This window comes from Pongo pygmaeus, chromosome 14 (assembly GCF_028885625.2).
Source record: "Pongo pygmaeus isolate AG05252 chromosome 14, NHGRI_mPonPyg2-v2.0_pri, whole genome shotgun sequence".
In the NCBI taxonomy this organism is placed as follows: Eukaryota; Metazoa; Chordata; class Mammalia; order Primates; family Hominidae; genus Pongo; species Pongo pygmaeus.
The window spans coordinates 124,178,286-124,199,689 of NC_072387.2; the positions used below are offsets into that span (position 1 = coordinate 124,178,286).

At 39.2% G+C, this 21,404-nt stretch overlaps 1 protein-coding gene across 4 annotated transcripts in view; it reads left to right on the top strand.

The window, feature by feature from the left end:
- The window catches only part of CDC16 (cell division cycle 16), a 34,316-nt gene that overhangs the window by 7,994 nt on the left and 4,918 nt on the right, over positions 1-21,404 (top strand). For all 4 annotated transcript variants that reach the window (XM_054447121.2, XM_054447122.2, XM_054447124.2 and 1 more), the window contains exons 7-17: positions 96-187; positions 692-825; positions 1,725-1,804; positions 2,834-2,883; positions 3,771-3,844; positions 6,267-6,392; positions 12,791-12,943; positions 15,021-15,084; positions 17,576-17,637; positions 18,598-18,733; positions 20,884-20,974. In XM_054447121.2, coding sequence (XP_054303096.1) covers positions 96-187; positions 692-825; positions 1,725-1,804; positions 2,834-2,883; positions 3,771-3,844; positions 6,267-6,392; positions 12,791-12,943; positions 15,021-15,084; positions 17,576-17,637; positions 18,598-18,733; positions 20,884-20,974 — 1,062 coding nt within the window. The remainder of the gene's footprint in view (positions 1-95; positions 188-691; positions 826-1,724; positions 1,805-2,833; positions 2,884-3,770; positions 3,845-6,266; positions 6,393-12,790; positions 12,944-15,020; positions 15,085-17,575; positions 17,638-18,597; positions 18,734-20,883; positions 20,975-21,404) is intronic.

The following is a 21,404-nucleotide window of genomic DNA, read 5'->3' on the forward strand; positions in this document are numbered from 1 at the left end:
TAGACCAAGAACTGTAGAATCATATTTTTAGTTGTTGGCTTTTTCCCCTCTATAAATATTATGAGGATATTCTTTTTTTTCTCACCATTTTTAAGAAAAAGAACTTCTTGAATCACTACCTCTTAGCAAGCTGTGTAATGAAGAACAGGAATTGCTGCGTTTTCTATTTGAGAACAAATTGAAAAAAGTAAGTAAAACCAAAGAGTTAGCATTTGCTTTATGTAAATATCTTATTCCATTAAATTTGGCATCTAGTCTTATGTTAAGTTTTTGAAATTAAATCTTTTTAAATTTAGCACATTTTTAAGAATAGAGCGTTTAGGATACATAAGATTCCAAAAAAAAAAGTTTCCAAAAATACCTTCTTCATCTGAAAGACTCCTTATACTAAAAGATTGAATTACCAAGTAAATGTAAACGGAATGGTGTTGCATGGAAATGAAGATTTTTTTGTTATGCTTCCTGAATGTTTACTTTGAGAAATACATCCCGCTGTGGAATTCTGTGATAAAATTGAGAAGGGAATTAAACTTACTGAGAGGAGTACTTATAAAACCTAAAGTTATAAGTTTTCAGAGGCTCACATTTGTTCTTGTAAATGTTTTAACCACTTAGGCCAAACACAAATTGAATCCGCATTTTGTTTTGTTTTTGCTGATTGAGTTTATGTTTACATTTCTATGTGTTTCAGTATAATAAGCCTAGTGAAACGGTCATCCCTGAGTCTGTAGATGGCTTGCAAGAGAATCTGGATGTGGTAGTGTCTTTAGCTGAGAGACATTATTATAACTGTGATTTTAAAATGTGCTACAAGCTTACTTCTGTGTAAGTATATCCGTCCATTTTTCTGTAGGAACATGGAGTTCACTCCATCTTACCTAGGTGATTCATGGACGTGCTCTCTGAATAATCTTGAACTAGATGATAATTTAAGTTATCTTTACCGTTTGTAGAGCACTGAACAGGGTGCTGTCTTAAAAGAGCAATTTACAGACATGAATTTGTGCATATTTGTAGATTTATTACATGAACTTGGGAGGGATATACATGTTGCTCTTACTGATCTTGATAATTTGCAAGTTTGAAAATTCCATTTTGGCACATTGTTTTGTAAAATTCATTCTCAATTAGAGACTCACACTATAGATACTAGGTGTTTAATATGCTGCACGCCGTAGCTAAGCCATCTCCCACACGTATCAGTTTTCCAGTGTACCTAATTTAAACTTTAGCTAAATGACATATACTATTTTTTGTAGATCTTGGTTTGGTTTAAAATCCTTGAAATTACAAAAATTTTAATTGGTAAATACACGTAACCTATTTATTAGGTTGGTGCAAAAATAATTGCAGTTTTTGCTGTTGAATGTAGGGGTAAAACTGCAATTATTTTTGCGCCAACCTAATAGTATTTCCTTTTGGTTTTGATTCTTTTAAATAATCGGCCTACTTATTTTATGTATTACAATTCTGTTGACTTAAAGTAAATGTATGTGATAATGTTTATTTTTGTTCCTTTCAAATAAACCAGAATTTTTTCTTTCATTTGTAACTTAATTATGGCCTTAACTGAATCAAGCTGAAGATAATGGAGTGAAGAAAGTGAAGTGTTATAACCCACAGCATCATATGTGATACCGTAATGACTGTCTACATATAGCCGATAGTCATGAGTGCTGTCACCTACTGTTTTGGGCATAGTAATGTGTCGCTTTAACTTTCAGAGTAATGGAGAAAGATCCTTTCCATGCAAGTTGTTTACCTGTACATATAGGGACGCTTGTAGAGCTGAATAAAGCCAATGGTAAGAATTTTTTTTTAAATTAAAGTAATTCTTAGACATAAAACAAATTTTTTCTGTAACTTGAAATTTTGTCTCTGAAATTCTGGATAGTTGAGATTGCAGGTAACAACATAATGGAACCCTACTATAAAAGTAACAACTGGGGAGGAAATGTTTAGGAAAGTAGCAAATGGCCAATTTTGTTTTCCCGTCAGAACAATTAGTTCTTTATCGCTGCTTCCTACTACCCTTTCTCAAATATCATTTATGTTTCAAGGTTTGTTAGCTTTGAATTGTTGGGTGTCAGTTCTGCCTTCCCCCCCCCCTTTTTTTTTTGTAAATTCCACTGGAAATCTGATATGGTAAGAGTTGATAACTACTTAGAAATTGGAAAGGAGCAGATTGTTTGCTCATGTTTTCCGTATTTTTAACATTTGACATTTAGTTGTGTTTGGGGATGCATTTGTCCTTAAATTTTTCTAAACTGAATGGTGAGCTCTGTCAGGAAGGAAAACCCTCACCGAATCCCTGCTGCTCAGAGTGTGGTCCATGGACCAGCAACATCGCATTTGTGGAAGCTGGTTGGAAATGCAGCATCTCCAGCTGCCCTGGTCTACTGAATCCAAGTCTGCATGCAGGAAACGTCATCTTGAAATGCCAGGATTTACACATTTCTCAAGATTAAATAGTATCATTGATCTGATAAACTTGAAAGTTTGTTCAACCAAATTGGTGTGGGTGGTTATGATGGTCCATAATGGGCCCTTGGTGTGACAGGCATGAGCTTCTGAGAGAGGTGAGGTGCTTTGCTGTATCCTCCGCAGTATTCGGTAAGTGCTGTCTTAGGGGGTGTCTGTTCCACCTTGCCCAGCGTGTGTCCTTCATCTAACTCTCCAGTTAGAGAGTTAATTTTGTATCTAGAAGGAAAGACAAGTGTGAAATCATTGCTGTAAGAACAGAATTCTATGATTGTGAATAGTTGTAATGAAATCATGTCTTAAATTACATGTGATATGAACAATTGTTCTTTTTCTGCTTTTTCCTGAACAGAACTTTTCTATCTTTCTCATAAACTGGTGGATTTATATCCTAGTAATCCTGTAAGTAATATAACTTTTAGTCTTAGTTTTTTTTTTTTTTTTACCTGTACTTTAAGAAAATGCTTAACTCGTATTTAGACAATAGCTTAAGTTCAAGCAAATGATGTTTTATTAAAGTGTTGTAACAGAATCTCCTAGTGTTTAACGTACTTAACAAAGCAGCATTAACTTTTCAACCCATGAAGGTATTTTTTCATTATACCAAAGCAAAAAGGGTTTTACACCCTTTTTTCTGATTATGGAAGTTATACATGCTTATTTTAAAATACTTAGCATATAGCAATATAAAATACTGACCATGACAGTCACGCCTCCCTTTCCTAAGAAATGCGGATAATTGTTTGGTAGCTTTCTCACATTGCACATGTAAGACAACCTATTGAATTGTGTACTGATTCCAAACTCGTCATGGATCGGAATGGAGAACTAGGAATGGAAAATGGAATCAGGGACTGCATCTTTAAAGACAAAATCGGGAATCAGGGTGTAAGACTCAGACCAGACAAGAATTTGCACCCTATCCCAGTGTGAAACCAGAGCAAGAGAAAACCAGCTAAATAGTCAGAACTCAGACAGAGAGCAAGGAAGAGCCAGGGTCAGGCTGGGGGAGATGAGCAGTGCAGGGGAGTCAGGACTCACAGGCTGGTTTTTGAAACAGGGACTCTTCAGGGGCCTTGTCTTGTGTAGATGTCTCCTTGAGAAAGAGCCATGGAGTGTCTGCCCTCTTCTCTTGGACCTTAGTACACCATGTTAGAGAAATGTCTAACTTAACTAGAATATGTGATAAGGAACATGTAGTATACCCTCTGTCTACCCTAATTTGTTGCAGATTCCAATTAGATATTCCAATTCCAATCTTTGTTTATGGTAAATTTTGAACTTTTTAGGTGTCTTGGTTTGCAGTGGGATGTTACTATCTCATGGTCGGTCATAAAAATGAACATGCCAGAAGATATCTCAGGTATGAATTTATTTTCTTCCTCTCTAGTTAACCTATAGAATTGATGTCTTGCTCATAAGCTTTCAAGTAGTAATTAGTGAGTACTTTAAAAGCAACGTGAAAGAATAAATGTTTTTCTTTTTTTCTTCCTTTCTTTTCTTTCTCTCTGTCTTCCTTTCCTTTTCTTTTCCTTCTCGCCTCCCCTCCCCTCTCTCTCGAGAGGTTCTCACTCTGTTGCCCGGACTAGAGTGCAGTGGTGCAATAATAGCTCACCTCAAACTCAAATGATCCTCTTGCTCAGCCTCCCGAGTAGCTGGGACTACAGGCACCACCATGCCTAGCTGATTTAAACATTTTTTTTTTTTTTAGTAGAGACGAATCTCACTGTGTTGCCTAGGCTGGTCTTGAACTCCTGGCCTCAAGCAGTCCTCCTGCTTCGGCCTCCGAAAGTGTTGAGATTACAGGCATGAGCCACCGTCCAGGAGACGGAAGTTGTAGTGAGCTGAGATTGCACCACTGCATTCCAGCCTGGCCAACAAAGTGAGACTCTGTCTCAAAAAAAAAAAGGGGGTGGGGGTGGGGGTGGGGGTGGAGGAGATGTCATACTCATATACCAGGATTCTTAGGAAGACTGATGCCACGAAAGTACCCTGTACTAGGAAGAAACTAGAATGTTCCCTGGTTGGTTGTATGTTCAGCATTTTAGAAGAACTTCTACATAGATGATTAGTATTGTAAAAGTTATTTTGAGCTATGCTGCTTTGATCTAGTGTGCAATTCAGTGATGGACTCTTTATCAGTCAGTGGTCCCCAACATTTTTGGCACCAGGGACCGTTTTGTGGAAGACCCCCCCTCCCGGGGTGGGGGGGAATTGTTTCATGATTATTCAAGCGCGTTACATTTATCATGTACTTTTTTCTATTGTTATTACATTGTAACATATAATGAAATAATTATACAACTCACTATAATGAAGAATCAGTGGGAGCCCTGAGCTTGTTTTCCTGCAACTAGATGGTCCCATCTGGGAGAGGTGGGAGACAGCGACAAGTCATCAGGCATTAGATTCTCATAAAGAATGCGCCACCTAGATCCCTCACATGTGCAATTAACAATAGGGTTTGCACACTTACGAGAACCTAATGCTGCCTCTGATCTGACAGGAAGCAGAGCTCAGGCGGAAACGCAAGTGAAGGGGAGTGGCTGTAAATACAGATTAAGCTTTTTTTTTTTTTTTTTTTTTTTTTCAAATGGCAAGTTCTTTTTGACATATGAAGCTTTACTCACCTGCCTGCCACTCACCTCCTGCTGTGCCGCCTGGTTCCTAATAGGCCAGGGACTAATAGGCCAGGGATACCAGTCCGTGGCCCAGGGGTTGGGGACCCCTGCTCTACATGAAACAGGTAACATTTGGATAAAAGAAAACTTAAGATACAAGGAAGTAGGGTATCACCCCGTATGTTTTCCACGCTTTGTGATATGTTCTCTTTGTTCCTTGTGGGTTAATTATACAGTGTTCACTCTATACAATTATTCACTGATATATATGAGTCCAGTCCCTGTAACCAGGGTACATCTATAGGATATCGCTTAATCCCTCAAGCCTTGTATACCTGTCTTTAAAATATAAATGAATTTATCTTGCAAGTTATTAGGATGAGAGGATGTATCTACTAGGTTACAAACTGGAGCTCCTGGATTAAGTAATATCTGTAAGTTCTATTTAGAATGCTAATGGATTTTGCTACAGTACATAAAAAGCTGTGGATCTCCTAAAATTTCTTAAAATTTTGCTATACTATTAAACAGTTTTAGTTCAAATGAATCAACACAAATGTTACATTAGTGTTTAATATGTTGATAGTTCATTTATTTACTAAATGGATGTTAATGTTTTTGAGGCCATCTCCTTATATAAAATTAACAATTTAAGAATAAATACTAGCCGGGCACAGTGGCTCATGCCTGTAATCCCAGTGATTCAAGAGGCTGAGGCAGGAGGATCACTTGAGCCCAGGATTTTGAGGCTGCAGTGAGCTATGATCATACCACTGCATTCCAGCCTCCAGTGACAGAGCAAGACTCTGTCTCTAAAAATAAAAAAGAATAAATAGGCCGGGCGCAGTGGCTCACGCCTGTAATCCCAGCACTTTGGGAAGCCGAGGTGGGTGGATCACCTGAGGTCAGGAGTTTAAGACCAGCCTGACCAACATGGTGAAACCCCATGTCTACCGTAAATACAAAATAGCTGGGCATGGTGGCGGGTGCCTGTAATCCCAGCTACTCTGGAGGTTGAGGCAGGAGAATTGCTTGATATCGGGAGGCGGAGGCTGCAGTGAGCCGAGATCGCACCACTGCACTCCAGCCTGGGCGACAAAGTGAGACTTTGTCTCAAAAAAAAGAATAAATATTATATTACTTAAATTAACTCTTTTGTTTTAGCAAAGCCACAACACTTGAGAAAACCTACGGACCTGCATGGATAGCCTATGGACATTCATTTGCGGTGGAGAGTGAGCACGACCAAGCGATGGCTGCTTACTTCACAGCAGCACAGCTGATGAAAGGGTACGGCAGAGCAAACTCATCAAACTCCATGAAGGGATGTTTTTCCTAATAGAAATGAAATTTCTATTACTATTACTGCTATTTGGTTGCTAAACTAAACACAAACATTTTACTTGCCTTTTAATCTAGTTGCTTGTGATTGTAAAATAACTATGAAAGTGGAGGGGAGAGAAGCTGGTGTATGCATTTGCCTAGCAGTTGATTCCAACCAGTGCAAGAAGGAACCAGGACATTAGGCCGGTGGAGGAGAGGAGTTCTGGAAGCCCTTCTTCACATGCTCATGCAAGAATAAAAATATTCACGAGCAAAACTATCGTATCTTATCTATTACCAAAAGGTATTTGATGTGGCTTAGTGGTAGGTGCAGGACTGTATTTGCCAATATTCTAGATTTATATCAATATTAAATGTATTGAAATTAAGAGTGTGTTACTTCGAGGAGTAGAGTATTTCTATTCACATTGACTGTTTGGTCTCACCATCGGTTACAACTTACAGGATTGGTTTGTGTGGACTGCTTCTGTTGACTGATGACTGCATCCCTTCCTGGAGAGGTAGTGGGAGTGCAGTGGTCCAGAGGCCTAGTCTGGAGTCATACCTCCTGGACTCTTCCTGGCTCTTCCACTCCCAGCCATGTGATGTTGGACAAGTTTCTTAGCCTCCTGAGAAATAGGAATAATAGCAAAATTTACTCACTGGCTTATTGAGAGAAGTAATTGAGATAATACCAATTAAAGACTTTGAAGAGTATCTTACATGTAGAAAGCACTCAATGAAAGTTAGCTACCTTTGTTTATTTACTTGTAGTATGCAGGGGTGGAATCATATATTTATCTATATTGAATTTCATCCTGTTAGGTTTGATCTCTTTGTAAACTGTTAGACTTTTTGGCACTCAGTTCTGCATTCAAATTATTATCAACCTCAGTCAGTAGTCATTAAATTTGGTAAGTATGAGTTTTATATCTACTCATCCAAGTAAATATTGTGAAGGACATAGCTCCATAGCTGTATTAGTCAGTAGGGCTGCCATAACAAAATACCACAGACTGGGTCACTTAAAGGGCAGAAATGTATTTTTCCATGGTTGTGGAGGTTGAGAAGTCCAAGATAGGGTTTTGGCCAGTGCAGTTCCTATTGAGGGGTCTCTTCCTGGTTTGTAGATAACTGCCTTCTTGCTGTGTCCTCACATGGCAGAGAGAGCTCTGGTGTCTCTTCCTCTTGTAAAAACACTAGCCCTATTGAATGAGAACCTTACACGAACCCTATTGGATAAGAGCCTTACACTAGCCCTGTTGGATAAGAGCCTTACACTAGCCCTATTGGATAAGAGCCCTACCCTAGCCCTGTTGGATAAGAGCCCTACACTAGCCCTATTGGATAAGAGCCTTACACTAGCCCTGTTGGATAAGAGCCCTACACTAGCCCTATTGGATAAGAGCCTTACACTAACCCTGTTGGATAAGAGCCTTACACTAGCCCTGTTGGATAAGAGCCCTACACTAGCCCTGTTGGATAAGAGCCCTACAGTAGCCCTGTTGGATAAGAGCCCTACACTAGCCCTGTTGGATAAGAGCCCTACACTAGCCCTGTTGGATAAGAGCCCTACACTAGCCCTATTGGGTAAGAGCCATACTCTTAGGACTTCATGTAACCTTTATTATCTTTTCATAGGCCCTATCTTCAGGTACAGGCACAGTAGGGGTTAGGGATTTAATGTATGAATTTGGGGGACAGAGGGGTCACAAACAGTCCATAGCACTAACATATTACTAGAAATAACCTTCCAGAGGAGAGTTGCGCACCCAGTTATGGATCCACCTAAATGGTCCTCATACTCAGTCCAGGTCTCTCCATCCTGTTCACCAAGATGGGTGAGACCTTTTCCAGTTCTCTTCTGAAGCTCAGCTCCAGTATCTGCATATTTCCCCTGTGTATCAACATGATAATTTGTTACCAAAAAAAAAAAAATCTCAATAATTCACTATGAGTTGGTTTTTATGAGCACATGCTACAGTCTGGTAATTTTTATTTGATATTTTGGGTGCTCAGAAACAGAATGGTTATTAGTTAGTTCCTAGCTGGGAATCAGAATCAATGATAATTAATGACACAATACCTTCAGTGTTTCCAAATCTAACAAACTTTGTCATTAAATTCTCACATTAGGCTAGGTGTGGTAGCTCACACCTGTAATCCCAGCACTTTGGGAGGCTGAGGTGGGAGGATTGCTTAAGGCCAGGAGTTTGATACCAGCCCTGGCAACATAGTGAGACCTTATCTTTACAAAAAAAAATTTTTAAAATTAGCTGGGATTGATGGTGCCTGCCTGTAATCCAGCTGTGCGGGAAACTGAGGCAGGATGGTCACTGTGCCACCAGAATCCAGCCTGGGTGACCAGTTGAGAGACGTCTCAAAAACCTCATGATAGCTCATCAAGATAAGCATTATTTTTCTTTCAAGTTTACTTATCTATCAGAGCAGCTCTGCATTTTCTTAACTTGTCTGTGTTTGGATAAATGTTTGAAATTGGATGAATATTTTTACATTTCCTTTAAGATTTCTTTTTTGAGTCATTGGTTATTTAAGAATATGTTGACATTTAACTTCCACGTATTTATGAATTTCCCAAATTTTCTTCTTTTTTTGTTTTTTAACTTAATTCCATTGTAGTTGGAGAACATACTTCGTGTGATTTTAGTCCTTTTAAATTTATTGAGGCTGGCCGGGCGCAGTGGCTCACACCTGTAATCCCAGCACTTTGGGAAGCCGGAGGGGTGTGGATCACTTGAGGTCAGGAGTTCAAGACCAGCCTGGCCAATATGGTGAAACCCGATCTCTACTAAAAATACAAAAATTAGCCGGGTGTGGTGGCTCACGCCTGTAGTCCCAGCTACTTGGGAGGCTGAGGCAGGAGAAGCACTTGAACCTGGAGGCAGAGGTTCCAATGAGCTGAGATCGCACCACTGCACTCCAGCCTGGGCGACAGAGCGAGACTCCCATCTCAAAAAAAAAAGAAAAAAATTATTGAGGCTTTTTTATGAGCCATTCTAGAGATTGTTCCAGATTATTTGAGAATTCTACTGTTGTTAGGTGGAGTGTTCCAAAGATACCTGTTACGTCTGGTTTTATAGTGTTGTTGAAGTCTTCTGTTTCCTCATTGATCTTCTACTTATTCTCTGCATTATTGCAAGTGAGGTACTAAAGTCTCCAGATTTTATTGTTGAATTGTATATTTCTCCCTCCAATTCTGGCACATTTCACTTCATGTATTCTGAGTCTCTGTTGTTAGGTGTGTATATGTTTATAATTGTTGTATTTTCTTGATGGATTGAGCCTTTTATCATTATAAAATATCACTATTTCTAATAATACTTTTTTTTATAAAGTCTGTTTCATCTGATGTTACTGTAGGCACATCAGCTCTCTTTTGTTACTGTTTATATGGTGTGGTTTTTTTCATTCTTTTAATTTCAACTTGTTTTTTGAATCTAAAGCATGTCTCTTGTTGACAACATATAGTTAGATCCATTTATGTTTAATTACTAACAAGATAGGATTTATGTCTGGCGTTTTGTTCTTTATTGTCTATACATCACATCTTTTGTTCCTGTATTTCTTCTTTTGTGTTGAGTAAATATTTTATAATATCCCATTAGAATCCCCTTTTTTTATTATACTATATTTTTTGAGTTATTTTCTTAGGTTGGTTATCTTTAGGATTATAATTAGCACCTTAACTTAAAACGACCTACTTTGAATTAATACCAATTTAATTTTAATAGTATGCCCAAACGTTACTCCAATATAGCTGTTTCCTCTTGCCTCCTTGTGCTGTTATTGTCATATAGAATACATCTTACACATTATAAGTCCATCAGCACAGATCTGTTATTATTTATTCAGTTGTCTTTTAAATCAGAAAGAAGAGTTAAAAACAAGCACATTTTATACTGTCTCATAATTACCAATATAGCTATTTTTATCAGACTCTCATTTCTTCATGTTGTAAACCAAAAATAAAATTTGAAGACCCTCCCCAACCGTCTGAATGGGCTTCCTCCTCTAGGCCAGGGCCCTCTAAATTTAACCTGAAAGACTTGTTCAGGCCATGATGGGAAGTGGGAGTCCAACACGCCTCTTTACACCCTCCAGCATTAACATCAAATGGACCTTCAGTCTGATAAGAAACACTTACTTACCATCTATCCTCTCTGAAGCCTGCTACCTGGAGGCTTCATCTGCATGATAAAATTTGGTCTCTGCAACCTCTTATCATAACCCAGACATTGCTTACTATTGATAATAACTCTTTCAACCAATCAGAAAAATCTTAAATCTACCTGTAACCTGGAAGCCTGCACTTCAAGTTCTTAGAGTTTGACTCTTCTTCAACAATGTGGATTTGAATTCCTATGTAGTATCCTTCTATTTTAGCATAAAGAACTCCCTTTAGTATTTCTTACTGGGCAGATGTACTAATGACAGATTTTCTCAATTATACATTGTTATTATTTATGTAATTTTGTTTTTCAAAGAAGCTGTGAGGAAAGAAGGTGTATATACTTATATCATTTGTTACATTAACCCTGTTATTTACCATTTTCAGTTATCTTTGTTCCTATGGGTTCAGGTTACCATCCAGTGTTACTTTCCTACTGTAATACAGCTTTGCTGTCACCCACTTCCTATTATGTTGTTATTGGTAAACCTTACATTTGTGTATATGATAGGCCCAACAATGTAATTCCACACTGAGTATCCCTAATCTGAAAATCCAAAGTTCAAAATGTTCCAGAAGCCAAAACTTTTTGAACAGTGTCATGACACTCAAAAGGAATTGCTCATTGGAGCATTTTGGATTTTCAGAATAGGGATGTATAAATTCCAAAACTAAAAAAAAAAAAAAAAAAACCTGAAAACCCAGACACTTCTGGTCTGAAGCATTTCTGATAAAGAATACTCAACCTGTATATAGAGTCTCACTCTCTTGCCCAGGCTGGAGTGCAGTGGCACCATCACAGCTCACTGCATTCTCAAACTCCTGGGCTCAAGGGATACTTCCGCCTCAGCCTTTCAAGTGTCTGGGACTACAAGCCCATACCACCACACTTGGCTAATTTTTTATTACTTTTTAGAGATTGGGTTTCACTGTGTGCCCAGGCTTGTCTTAAACTCCTGGGCTCAAGCATTCCTTTCACCTTGGCCTCCCAGAGTGCTGGGATTACAGGTATGAGCCCAGGGGTCTCTTTTAGGAGCTACCAGACAGGTCAAATAGCAGCAGTTCCCTGTAGGGTGTTTGAGGAACTCTAAATTAATTCTGCTTTCTCCAGTGGCTGCTAGGCTGATGGCTTTACAACGGCTGTGGTTATGAGACTGCTTGTTTTTAAAGTTAATGCAAAGCTAGGGAAAAGGAGATGGGAATAAGACAAGTTAAAGCAGCACAAAGTTTGTTGTTCTTACTGAGATTTAGCCATCTTTTCTTGAATATACACTCCTCAGATTGTTTTAAGAGCTTGGTTACCTTCCAAAGTTCTGAAAGAATTGGTTTTGATAATTTTTGCCAGTGTTCTTGTTGCTTCTATGGATGAATAGATTTTTGGAGTCCTTACACTGCCATTTTGAAAGTACTTCTATGAGGTGTAAATATTTTTAAATAATTTGTCATGACCTTCTGTAGAGGATATAATCTTAATTTGAGTTATGGCTCTAGATTAGAACCAAAGCACACACCAAGCAATCAGTATTTATTGATGTTCCGAGATCATCATCAAGGAAAGATTGTCTTATTACACTTGCTTTAATGCAATCACTGATCCAATCGTGTGAACAGATGAAAATTCAATTAAAAAGTAGTTCTGACTCTGCCTAGAACTGTCTCAGAAGGTGGGAAAATTAAATCCATACACGGCATTATTCATAACTCTTCTGCATAGAACTGATTATAATGGGAATTCACAGAAGGGAGAGCATTTATGTTAGAAAAGTCAGAGGTAGCTTCATAAAGGGAAGTAGAACTTGAACACAATTTTGAAGGATAAATGGTGGTGAATAAATAAGAGGAAGACCAGTGTCGGCTGGGGCATGACATTAGCATCAGGAGGAAGACAGCACCACAGAGACCTGCCCTTTTGCTTTAGAGAGTTTTTGTTTTTTTACAGTGGAATAATAATGAAAAAGGTAAATAAGTTGCAGATAGATTCTAGAAGTGGCAGCTGATTAGTCCAAAGCCCATTAGGCATTCATTAAATATTTGTAAATTAAGAGTTAGAAAAAAGTAAATGCTGTGTTTTGGCTACCTTTAAATTATTTTGCAGATAGGATTTGAAGTTGACAGATTAATTTCTGCTAAATCACAGTTTTTGGTGTTGAATATGTGAAATTTTCCAATTTTTTAGGTGTCATTTGCCTATGCTGTATATTGGATTAGAATATGGTTTGACCAATAACTCAAAACTAGCTGAAAGGTTCTTCAGCCAAGCTCTGAGCATCGCACCGGAAGACCCTTTTGTTATGCATGAAGTCGGCGTGGTTGCATTTCAGAATGGAGAGTAAGTACTAGAAGACCAGAAACCCTTCTGTTAACTAGTGATTGTAAATAGAATAGATGATCACTAGAGTTCACTGACCAAAGCGACTCTTCAGTAGATTTGTACTTTTAAATGTTCTATTTTAGGAGAAGGAGATAGAAAAAAAAAAAAAAGAGAGAGAAACTGTTATCTTGGATTTCCTTAAAAATTCTAAACCCAGGTTTTGGTCTTTTTTTGATCTGAGCTACCACTTGTTTTCTTACGTGATTGGACAGTTCAGATTACACATACCCCACAGTGTGGCTGGGGGCACTGTGGAATCCTTAGTTATCTCTGTGTTGATAAGGAGTTGGATTTATGTATTTGAGGAAGATTTGGCATGGTTTTTGAAACAATAGTGTTTTCTATTTAGTTACTAGTCAGAAAATTTAATTCCTGGTCAGTGGAGGCTTTACTGTACCCTAGGATATTTGTAGAATAAGTGATTTGGCGTTATACTCAAAGAGAAAAATGTCTGTAATCCTTTGCATTTCATGATATACAAATTTTAAAATGGTAAATTAGTTCTAGTTGTTTTTGTTTTTTTGAGGTGGAGTCTCGCTGTGTCGCCCAGGCTAGAGTGCAGTGGCGCAATCTCGGCTCACTGCATTCTCTGCCTCCCAGGTTCAAGCAATTCTCCTGTCTCAGCCTCCTGAGTAGCTGGGATTACAGATGCCCACCACCATGCCCGGCTAATTTTTGTATTTTTAGTAGAGACGGGGTTTCACCATGTTGGTCAGGCTGGTCTCGAACTCCTGACCTGGTGATCCGCCTGCCTCAGCCTCCCAAAGTGCTGGGATTACAGGCGTGAGCCTCCACGCCTGTAATATTAGTATTAATACTACTACAGTGTCATTTATGGCATGTATATGTTCTAAAAAATGGGTTATCTAGGTAGTTTTTAAAAGTTTGAACCTTTAAAATAAATAGTAATCTTTTAATATAATACAGTAATCATCAGTATTTGCGAATTTGCCTACTCACTAAAATTTATTTGTAACCCCCAAATCAGTTCCTGCGGTGCTTTCTGAGCCATTGGCAGACATGCCCAGGGCTGGGAGAAAGCTGGGTCTCCTGGCACACACACTCCCAGCTGGAGTCTAAGAAGGCAACGCTCTGCCTTTTTTCCCAGTTCAACTATAAACCAGTGTACTTTTTGTGGTCTATTTAGTGCCACAGTTTTCATATTTTTGTGCTTTTTGTTGATGATTTCACTGTTTTGAAATAATCCCCAAGCTTAGTGAAATGCTATCTAGTGTTAATTGTGATGTATCTTACAGAGGAAACATGTATTAGAGAAGCTTCATTCAGGCAGGCATCAGTTATAGTGCTGCTGGCCCTGACTTCAATATTGATGAATCAACAATATGTATCAAATAAGATGTCTTTAAATACAAACACACATAAAACAAGGTTATGCATTGATCAATTAGAGAAAATGTGACCAGAGATTGCAGGAATCTAACTATATTTCCCCTGGGAGCCGCAGTTCACTATTTGCTAACTCAGTGTGCACAGTGACTTTATAGAACATAAATGCTGCGGTTGGGAGCGGTGGCTCGCGTCTGTGATCCCAGCACTTTGGGAGGCCGAGATGGGCATATTGCTTGAGGCCAGGAGTTTGAGACCAGCATGTGCAACATGGCGAAACCCCGTCTCTACTAAAAATACAGAAATTAGTCGGGGATGGTGTTGTACACCTGTAATCCCAGCTGTGTCAGGAGGCTGAGGCACAAGAATCACTTGAACCCGGGAGGCAGAGGTTGCAGTGAGCTGAGATCACACCACTGCACTCCAGCCTAGGTGACAGAGTGAGACTAAAAAAAAAATAAAAAAAAAGGAATATAAATACTGTATCTCCCAAAATCTTGAAATCTTGAACTCTTGATATTAATGCCATAAAATTAATCATTTGTGACTTAACTTTGAATTTTTATAATTATTTCCAGCAGTTTACCCCATTGCATTTTAGTACTACTAGAAAGATAATCAAAATTTTTTAAAAAGTTTATATTTGCTAATTTTGAATAATCTGCAACCTTTTTTCCTTTCATTTTAGATGGAAAACAGCCGAAAAATGGTTTCTTGATGCTTTGGAAAAAATTAAAGCAATTGGGAACGAGGTATTCTTTGTAGTATCTGTAAATATACACATATACACCCCTGAGTGTTTACTGTTAAATGAGGAAAACAACACAGAAATCTCTTGCCTTCGAAGATAGTAACCTGATATGTTCATAACAAGCAGCTGTTAATGTTTGCATTGTCAGTTAACTGTTTTACCACATGGTGTAAGAAATGAGTTTTTTTCCTAAGAGGGCAAGTGTTGGGCGTTTGCTTCTTAAATGGGCTCTAGCTTTGAAACGTGAGAGGCATCAGAATAGATCGGATGATTATCTGAAGCTAGGAATAGTCATTGGTTCATGGAAACTATTGGGCACTGTAGTGTCAGATGTAATATTCCTCTAGAACTTCAGAGAGCTTCTTTGACTGAAGGGTAAATAAAGTACAGCAGCAGGTCCCACTTCTGAAAGGATAGGGATGGGATAGGTATTACTGAAATTCACACCTTTTGTTGCTGTTACTCCTTACTGAGTGTGTATTTGGGCCTTTCCATTTTAAAATATTTGACTGCTTCTGTTGTATGAACGATCCCATGAATTGGTGCTTATGAGTTAACCTAACAATTATCAAGGATGTGTATATACTGATATTACTTGAAAGTAGTAACAGTTTTAGATACCATAAACTTGCGTAGTAAGAGATTTGCATGATGCTCTTCTGTTTCATTCGTGCCTGTTTTGTTTCATTCTATTCTGATTTTCACTTCTCAGCTTCCTGCTGTTCCTGTTTGTGCACACCTGCCCAAAGTTTTCTTCTCCCTTGGCTGTTAGCTCTCTCTGCTGTTACAGACACAGCTTTGCCTCCCTGTCAAGCGATCTTCCCCACAGACACAGCTTTGTTTACTTTGGTCTCTCATGTCATCTGAACTTATAAACACCATTTCTGTGTTTGCACATGCGTGTATATAAAGCAGGTGCCTCTGTCGCATAGTCTTGGGTAGTTCTGGATAATCCAAGTGTTTTGTTAATAGGGGATTGCCACTTGCCACCTTGTCAGTTTTCTGAGAAGTGACTGCCTTATGCCCCAGACGGGCTCAGCAGCATCAGCATCACCTAGAAGCCTGCTAGAAGTGCAGAATCTTAGACCAACTGAATCGAAATCTGCAGTTTTAGCATGATGCCCAGGGGATTATCATGCACAGAAAAGTTTGAGAAGCACTTTCCTAAACCATACTTAAGTTGAACCTGTATTCTTTGATGATTAAGAGGCACTAAATTTAGAGTCTTACAGAAACTTAATGGTTTTAAGTATGAAAGCACAATACTATTGAAATGTCAAAATGCCCATTAAATAGTTATACGAAGAGGGAGAAAATATTGACTTTATTAGGAACTGCAGCAAATGTCAAAATAAAGAGAAACAGTCATGCCTAAGAGTCATTAAATGATTTGTTTTTCATTCACATGGGCTGTGCCTCCTAGAACTGGTCTCAATAGAGTTAGAGAATCTGTGGCTCAGGTCTGTTCATTCATTTAGTTGACATATATTTAATGAGTGTCAGCCATGCCACAGGCTCTGAGCTAGGCCTTGGGATGCAACGGGGAATGAGTTTGCTGTTTCCTGACCTCAGATCAACTGGGGAATGTAAGGACGCAAATTGACAGTGAAAATACGGTGCAGTTGAGGAACTAAAGGTGCCCGCAGAGAAAGGCAGTTCACCCAGAAATGAGCCTTTTGCATACACCTCAGTCCTGAAAGTCATCAGACATCAGCTAGGCAAAAATTAGGGCAAGAGTATTTCAGTGTTTGCAACAATTGGAGCTGATGCATTATGGCTTTTGGATTTTGAGTCCACAGAGAATGTCGAGGGGTGGGCCAGGAGGTTAAGTGTGGGTCACTGAGGGCCCAGAATGAAAGAGTCTGTGCCTTATCCTGAGGAGAGTGGGAAAACAAAAGGGATTTCAGAAGGAAACATCCCGGTCAGACTTTTATGATTGGGGCCCAGATTTGACTCTGTTAATGAGGAAGGTGAGGACTAAATAGGTTGGAGTTATGCCTAGCGATTAGAAGGAACCAGCCCTGGTGTGCTTCATGGAAGGGTCAGAGGGCGTGGGGGTGCCATTCACTGACTGGAGGGACACTCAGAAGCAGTGAGGTCAGGGGCTGGGATGGCCAGGGAGAGATGGGTGTGGTGTGTGGTGCACTGAACTTAAAGTGCTTGTGACATTTCCAAGCAGAAGTATTTAGCAGGCAGATGGATAGAGATGTCTGGTGTTTGAGGGAAAGCTCTGAGCTGCAGATACTCATTTGAACTCCAGCAGGGATAGACTCTTGGATAAACTTGTCCTAATGATAACAGAGTCCTCAGGAAGTCTCCTAGTAGGAAAGAAAGGGAGATAGATAAACCAGCAGTTACCCTGGCCTTGTGGTGTGCTGGAGGCACACACTGGGAGAGAGCCCAGCTTGCAAGGCGTGAAATAATTCAGTGCAAACAAATCAGGCTGAACAGTGACATATATAACTCGTGGGCTTGATGTTGCTATGTTTTAGGTAACAGTTGACAAATGGGAACCTTTGTTGAACAACTTGGGGCATGTCTGCAGAAAACTTAAGTAAGTGAAGTAGAGCATTTTCAGAAATATACTTTGTGACTCAAAGTTTACTTAATTTTGAATATTTGTCATATTCTTATTTCATGAGATCAACCAGCTTTCTTGTACTTGGCTGCTCAGATATAATCAGCATCAAATCAGTTTTTATTATTTATCTGTGTTGGTGTAATTTTATTTTAGAAACACATTGAGAATTTTAGAAATGTGTTTAGAAACACATTTAGAAACACATTGAGAATTTTACTTTTTTACATGAAAATTTAGTGTTCAAAATTAATTCAGAAGAATTAGGACAGTAGGATATAATTAAAATCCTGTCCATAGTCTGTTTTCTGCTAGAGGTTTTGTGGTTTGATAAACAGGCAACAGTTGAAAAATGGGTTTTTTGGTTAAATATGTCTGGGCAATTTTAGGTTACTCAAGATTTGACAAGTATTTCTATTGCAGGATTTCTTTGAGTCTTTACTATGTATTACGAGCTTATAGCATTTTCCAAAGTTTAATTGAGCATAAAACATTTTTTTCACAAAAGACTTTACAAGTCAAGTATTCCAGAGAACTTTGAGGAACACTTTTCTAAGTAAATCTTTTGGACCTTAAAGCGATACTCCTTGGCTGCTTTTATGTACCCCTGATATGGGACACTGATTGTCACCTAAGAGGGTGGTGTGTGGTAAGGGCACAGCTAGGAGGCATGGATTAGGTTCTGGTTGCAGTGTCCCACTGAACATCAAAAGGAATACAGCAGACATCCCTGCAGGAGTGCCCTTGGCTGGCGGAGGGAGCGGGCCTGGAAGATGCATTTAGAGGCATGAGAGTAGGTGTGGAGGACATTCACCAGTCTAGACTGCTGTTCTCATTGAGACAGTGTTTCTTGGGTGTTGATATGGATGGATGCGCATCTTAGACTTAGGAATTTAGTGCTTTTACTGTAGCCAATAATTGCGTTCTCCCCCACAGAAAGTATGCTGAGGCCTTGGATTACCACCGTCAGGCACTGGTGTTGATTCCTCAGAACGCATCCACCTACTCTGCTATTGGATATATCCACAGTCTGATGGGCAACTTTGAAAATGCTGTGGACTACTTCCACACAGTATGTCTTTTCTTTGTACCTAATTTTAAATCTGGTTAACATTGACCACTTCCTTTTTTGAAAATATTTTTTCTAGGTAATATTTACTTACTATTTTAATATTCTTTAAGCAACCTTACGTGTTATTCTTTTCTTTGCAGAGAAAAGCATGTGGGTGTTGTACAGTATTCATCAAATTAGAAACAAACATGAGTCCTGTCCTTAGTGTTTACAGTGAGGTGCGCGGGTGCCCAGTGGCACTCACCAGTGATCTGAGTGCTGAGCACGGGGTTATCTGCCCACAGTAGCCCCTTTGGGAACTCCCAGTCTTTCTGTTCATGACTGTCCCTTTAGATCACATTAGTAGAGGAACAAAACAGTCTCTGCAGTCATCACAAGGAAAGAACCTTTCGTTAATCCATGTACCATATTCCGTCAAATTTAAGACACCATGAGTAAGCAGGATGACCACAAAGACAAAAGTGCTGCCAATTAAACTTTAACATAATTTTTTCCTGTCACTTAATTTTTTTGTACTTAGAGAAAATATTCTTGAACATATTTAGGCAGATTTGTATTATTCTAGTACATACATAGGAATGTACATATAAGTGAAATAAATGGTTACAGTATTCAGCCCGGAGGGCCAGTATCTGTGTTTTCCCAAAATAGTGCCCTGGTGCTGGCACACACACCCAGTTCCTGACTCTGGGTTTCCTCCCAGCCACAGACACCTGCTTTCCAACTCTCTCTCTCATCCCTCTCAGTCTGCTAAAGTGTCAACAGAAGGTTTTTAGAAAACCACAATTCCTGTGTCTGTTTAAGTGTTCCTCACATGGTTTGTGATCTAGTCTGTGCTGCTAACATAACCACCAAGTCCACGCTGCTCAGGCAGGTTACCCACATCACAGCGGTGGCTGGTGGATGGCAGTAATAGGAAACCACAGGTAAAATGGAAGCAGTGTTCGAATTTGAGAAAATGTGGGTCTTAGAATCAGTGAACTAATAGTATCTGGAGAAAGAGATAAAATATGAGAAAATTTATCAAAGATAAACTCATGAGCGTTCGTAACTGATTTTCAAGAGTTCATTAGAGATTTTGAGGTTAGATGAAGTCTTGAAAGTACCGTGATGCTCACCAGAACACTGAGCTTGTCAGAAGTTTGGACTAAGCACATTTTCTAGTCCTGTATGACCTTTTAAATATGTATATTTGAGTATTGTATAATTTACCTTTCTTCTGAGATCTGATTAATACAGAAGGCTCGGCTGGGCGCGGTGGCTGACGCCTGTAATCTCAGCACTTTGGGAGGCTGAGGTGGGCGGATCACGAGGTCAAGAGATCGAGACCATCCTGACCAATATGGTGAAACCCCGTCTCTACTACATATAGAAAAATTAGCTGGGCGTGGTAGCACATGCCTGTAGTCCCAGCTACTAGCCCTGCGCCCAGTCCCAGGCTGAGGTAGGAGACTTGCTTGAACCCGGGAGGCGGAGGTTGCAGTGAGTCGAGATCGCGCCACTGCACTCCAGCCTGGCGACAGAGCGAGACTCTGTCTCAAAAAAAAAAAAAAAAAAAAAAAAAAAATACAGAAGGCTCAGAGAACTCTGTATGGAGATAGAACTTTTTTTTTTTCTTTTGAGATAGAATTTTGCTTTGTGGCCCAGGCTAGAGTGCAGTGGTGTGATCTCGGCTCACTGCAACCTCCGCCTCCCAGCAGTTTTCCTGCCTCAGCCTCCAGAGTAGCTGGGATTACAGGCACTTGCCATCATGCCTGGCTAATTTTTGTGTTTTTTATTAGAGATGGGGTTTCACCATGTTTTGGTCAGGCTGGTCTCGAACTCCTGAGCCCAGGTGATCCACCTGTCTAGGCCTTCCAAAATGCTGGGATTACAGGCATGAGCCACTGCGCCCAGTCGAGATAGGACTTTTTAAAAAATATTTTTTGGGGTAGATTTCCAGCATAAGAAAATAGAATAGTGTGATGAACCTCCATGACCCATAACCAACTTCAACAATCATTGGCTCATGGCCAGTCATGTAGCTATGTCCCTGCTAACAGCTCCACTTCCTCCACCCCGGATGCCTTGGAATATTTTGAAATGAATCAGTGTGATAAGAGAAGGAAATACATTTTCTTTTAATAACCATGCTGAATCTTTTATGGCAGGCCCTTGGTCTTAGGCGAGATGATACATTTTCTGTTACAATGCTTGGTCATTGCATCGAAATGTACATTGGTGATTCTGAAGCTTATATCGGTAAGATAATCATTATTCTTATTGGTATTGTACTCCATATTTTAGGTTGTCATATGTCTCTGTGTATGTTTCTCATATTCTCATCTGAGGTTCCAAGTTTATCTTTCTAACCATTCGTGCTGCATTAAAAACAAGAAACTCCATTTATTTTATTAGAACAATGCTGTGGGGGAGTTAGTGACTCACCAAGGACGCATTCAGTTTAAAGCTGAATACTTGCTAAGTGCAAAATACCACTACAGAATATGTGTAAAGCACTTTGTTATAGAAGGACCCATCTGTTTCTGTAATGGAAAAAGAAATCTTAGCAACATTTTTCTGATAAACAATTGAAGAGGCTCTGTCATTATTTTATAATGCAGGGTATAACAATATAAATCTTTACATTTCAATAGAGATGCCATACATTTCCATAACAGTGAATAAGTAA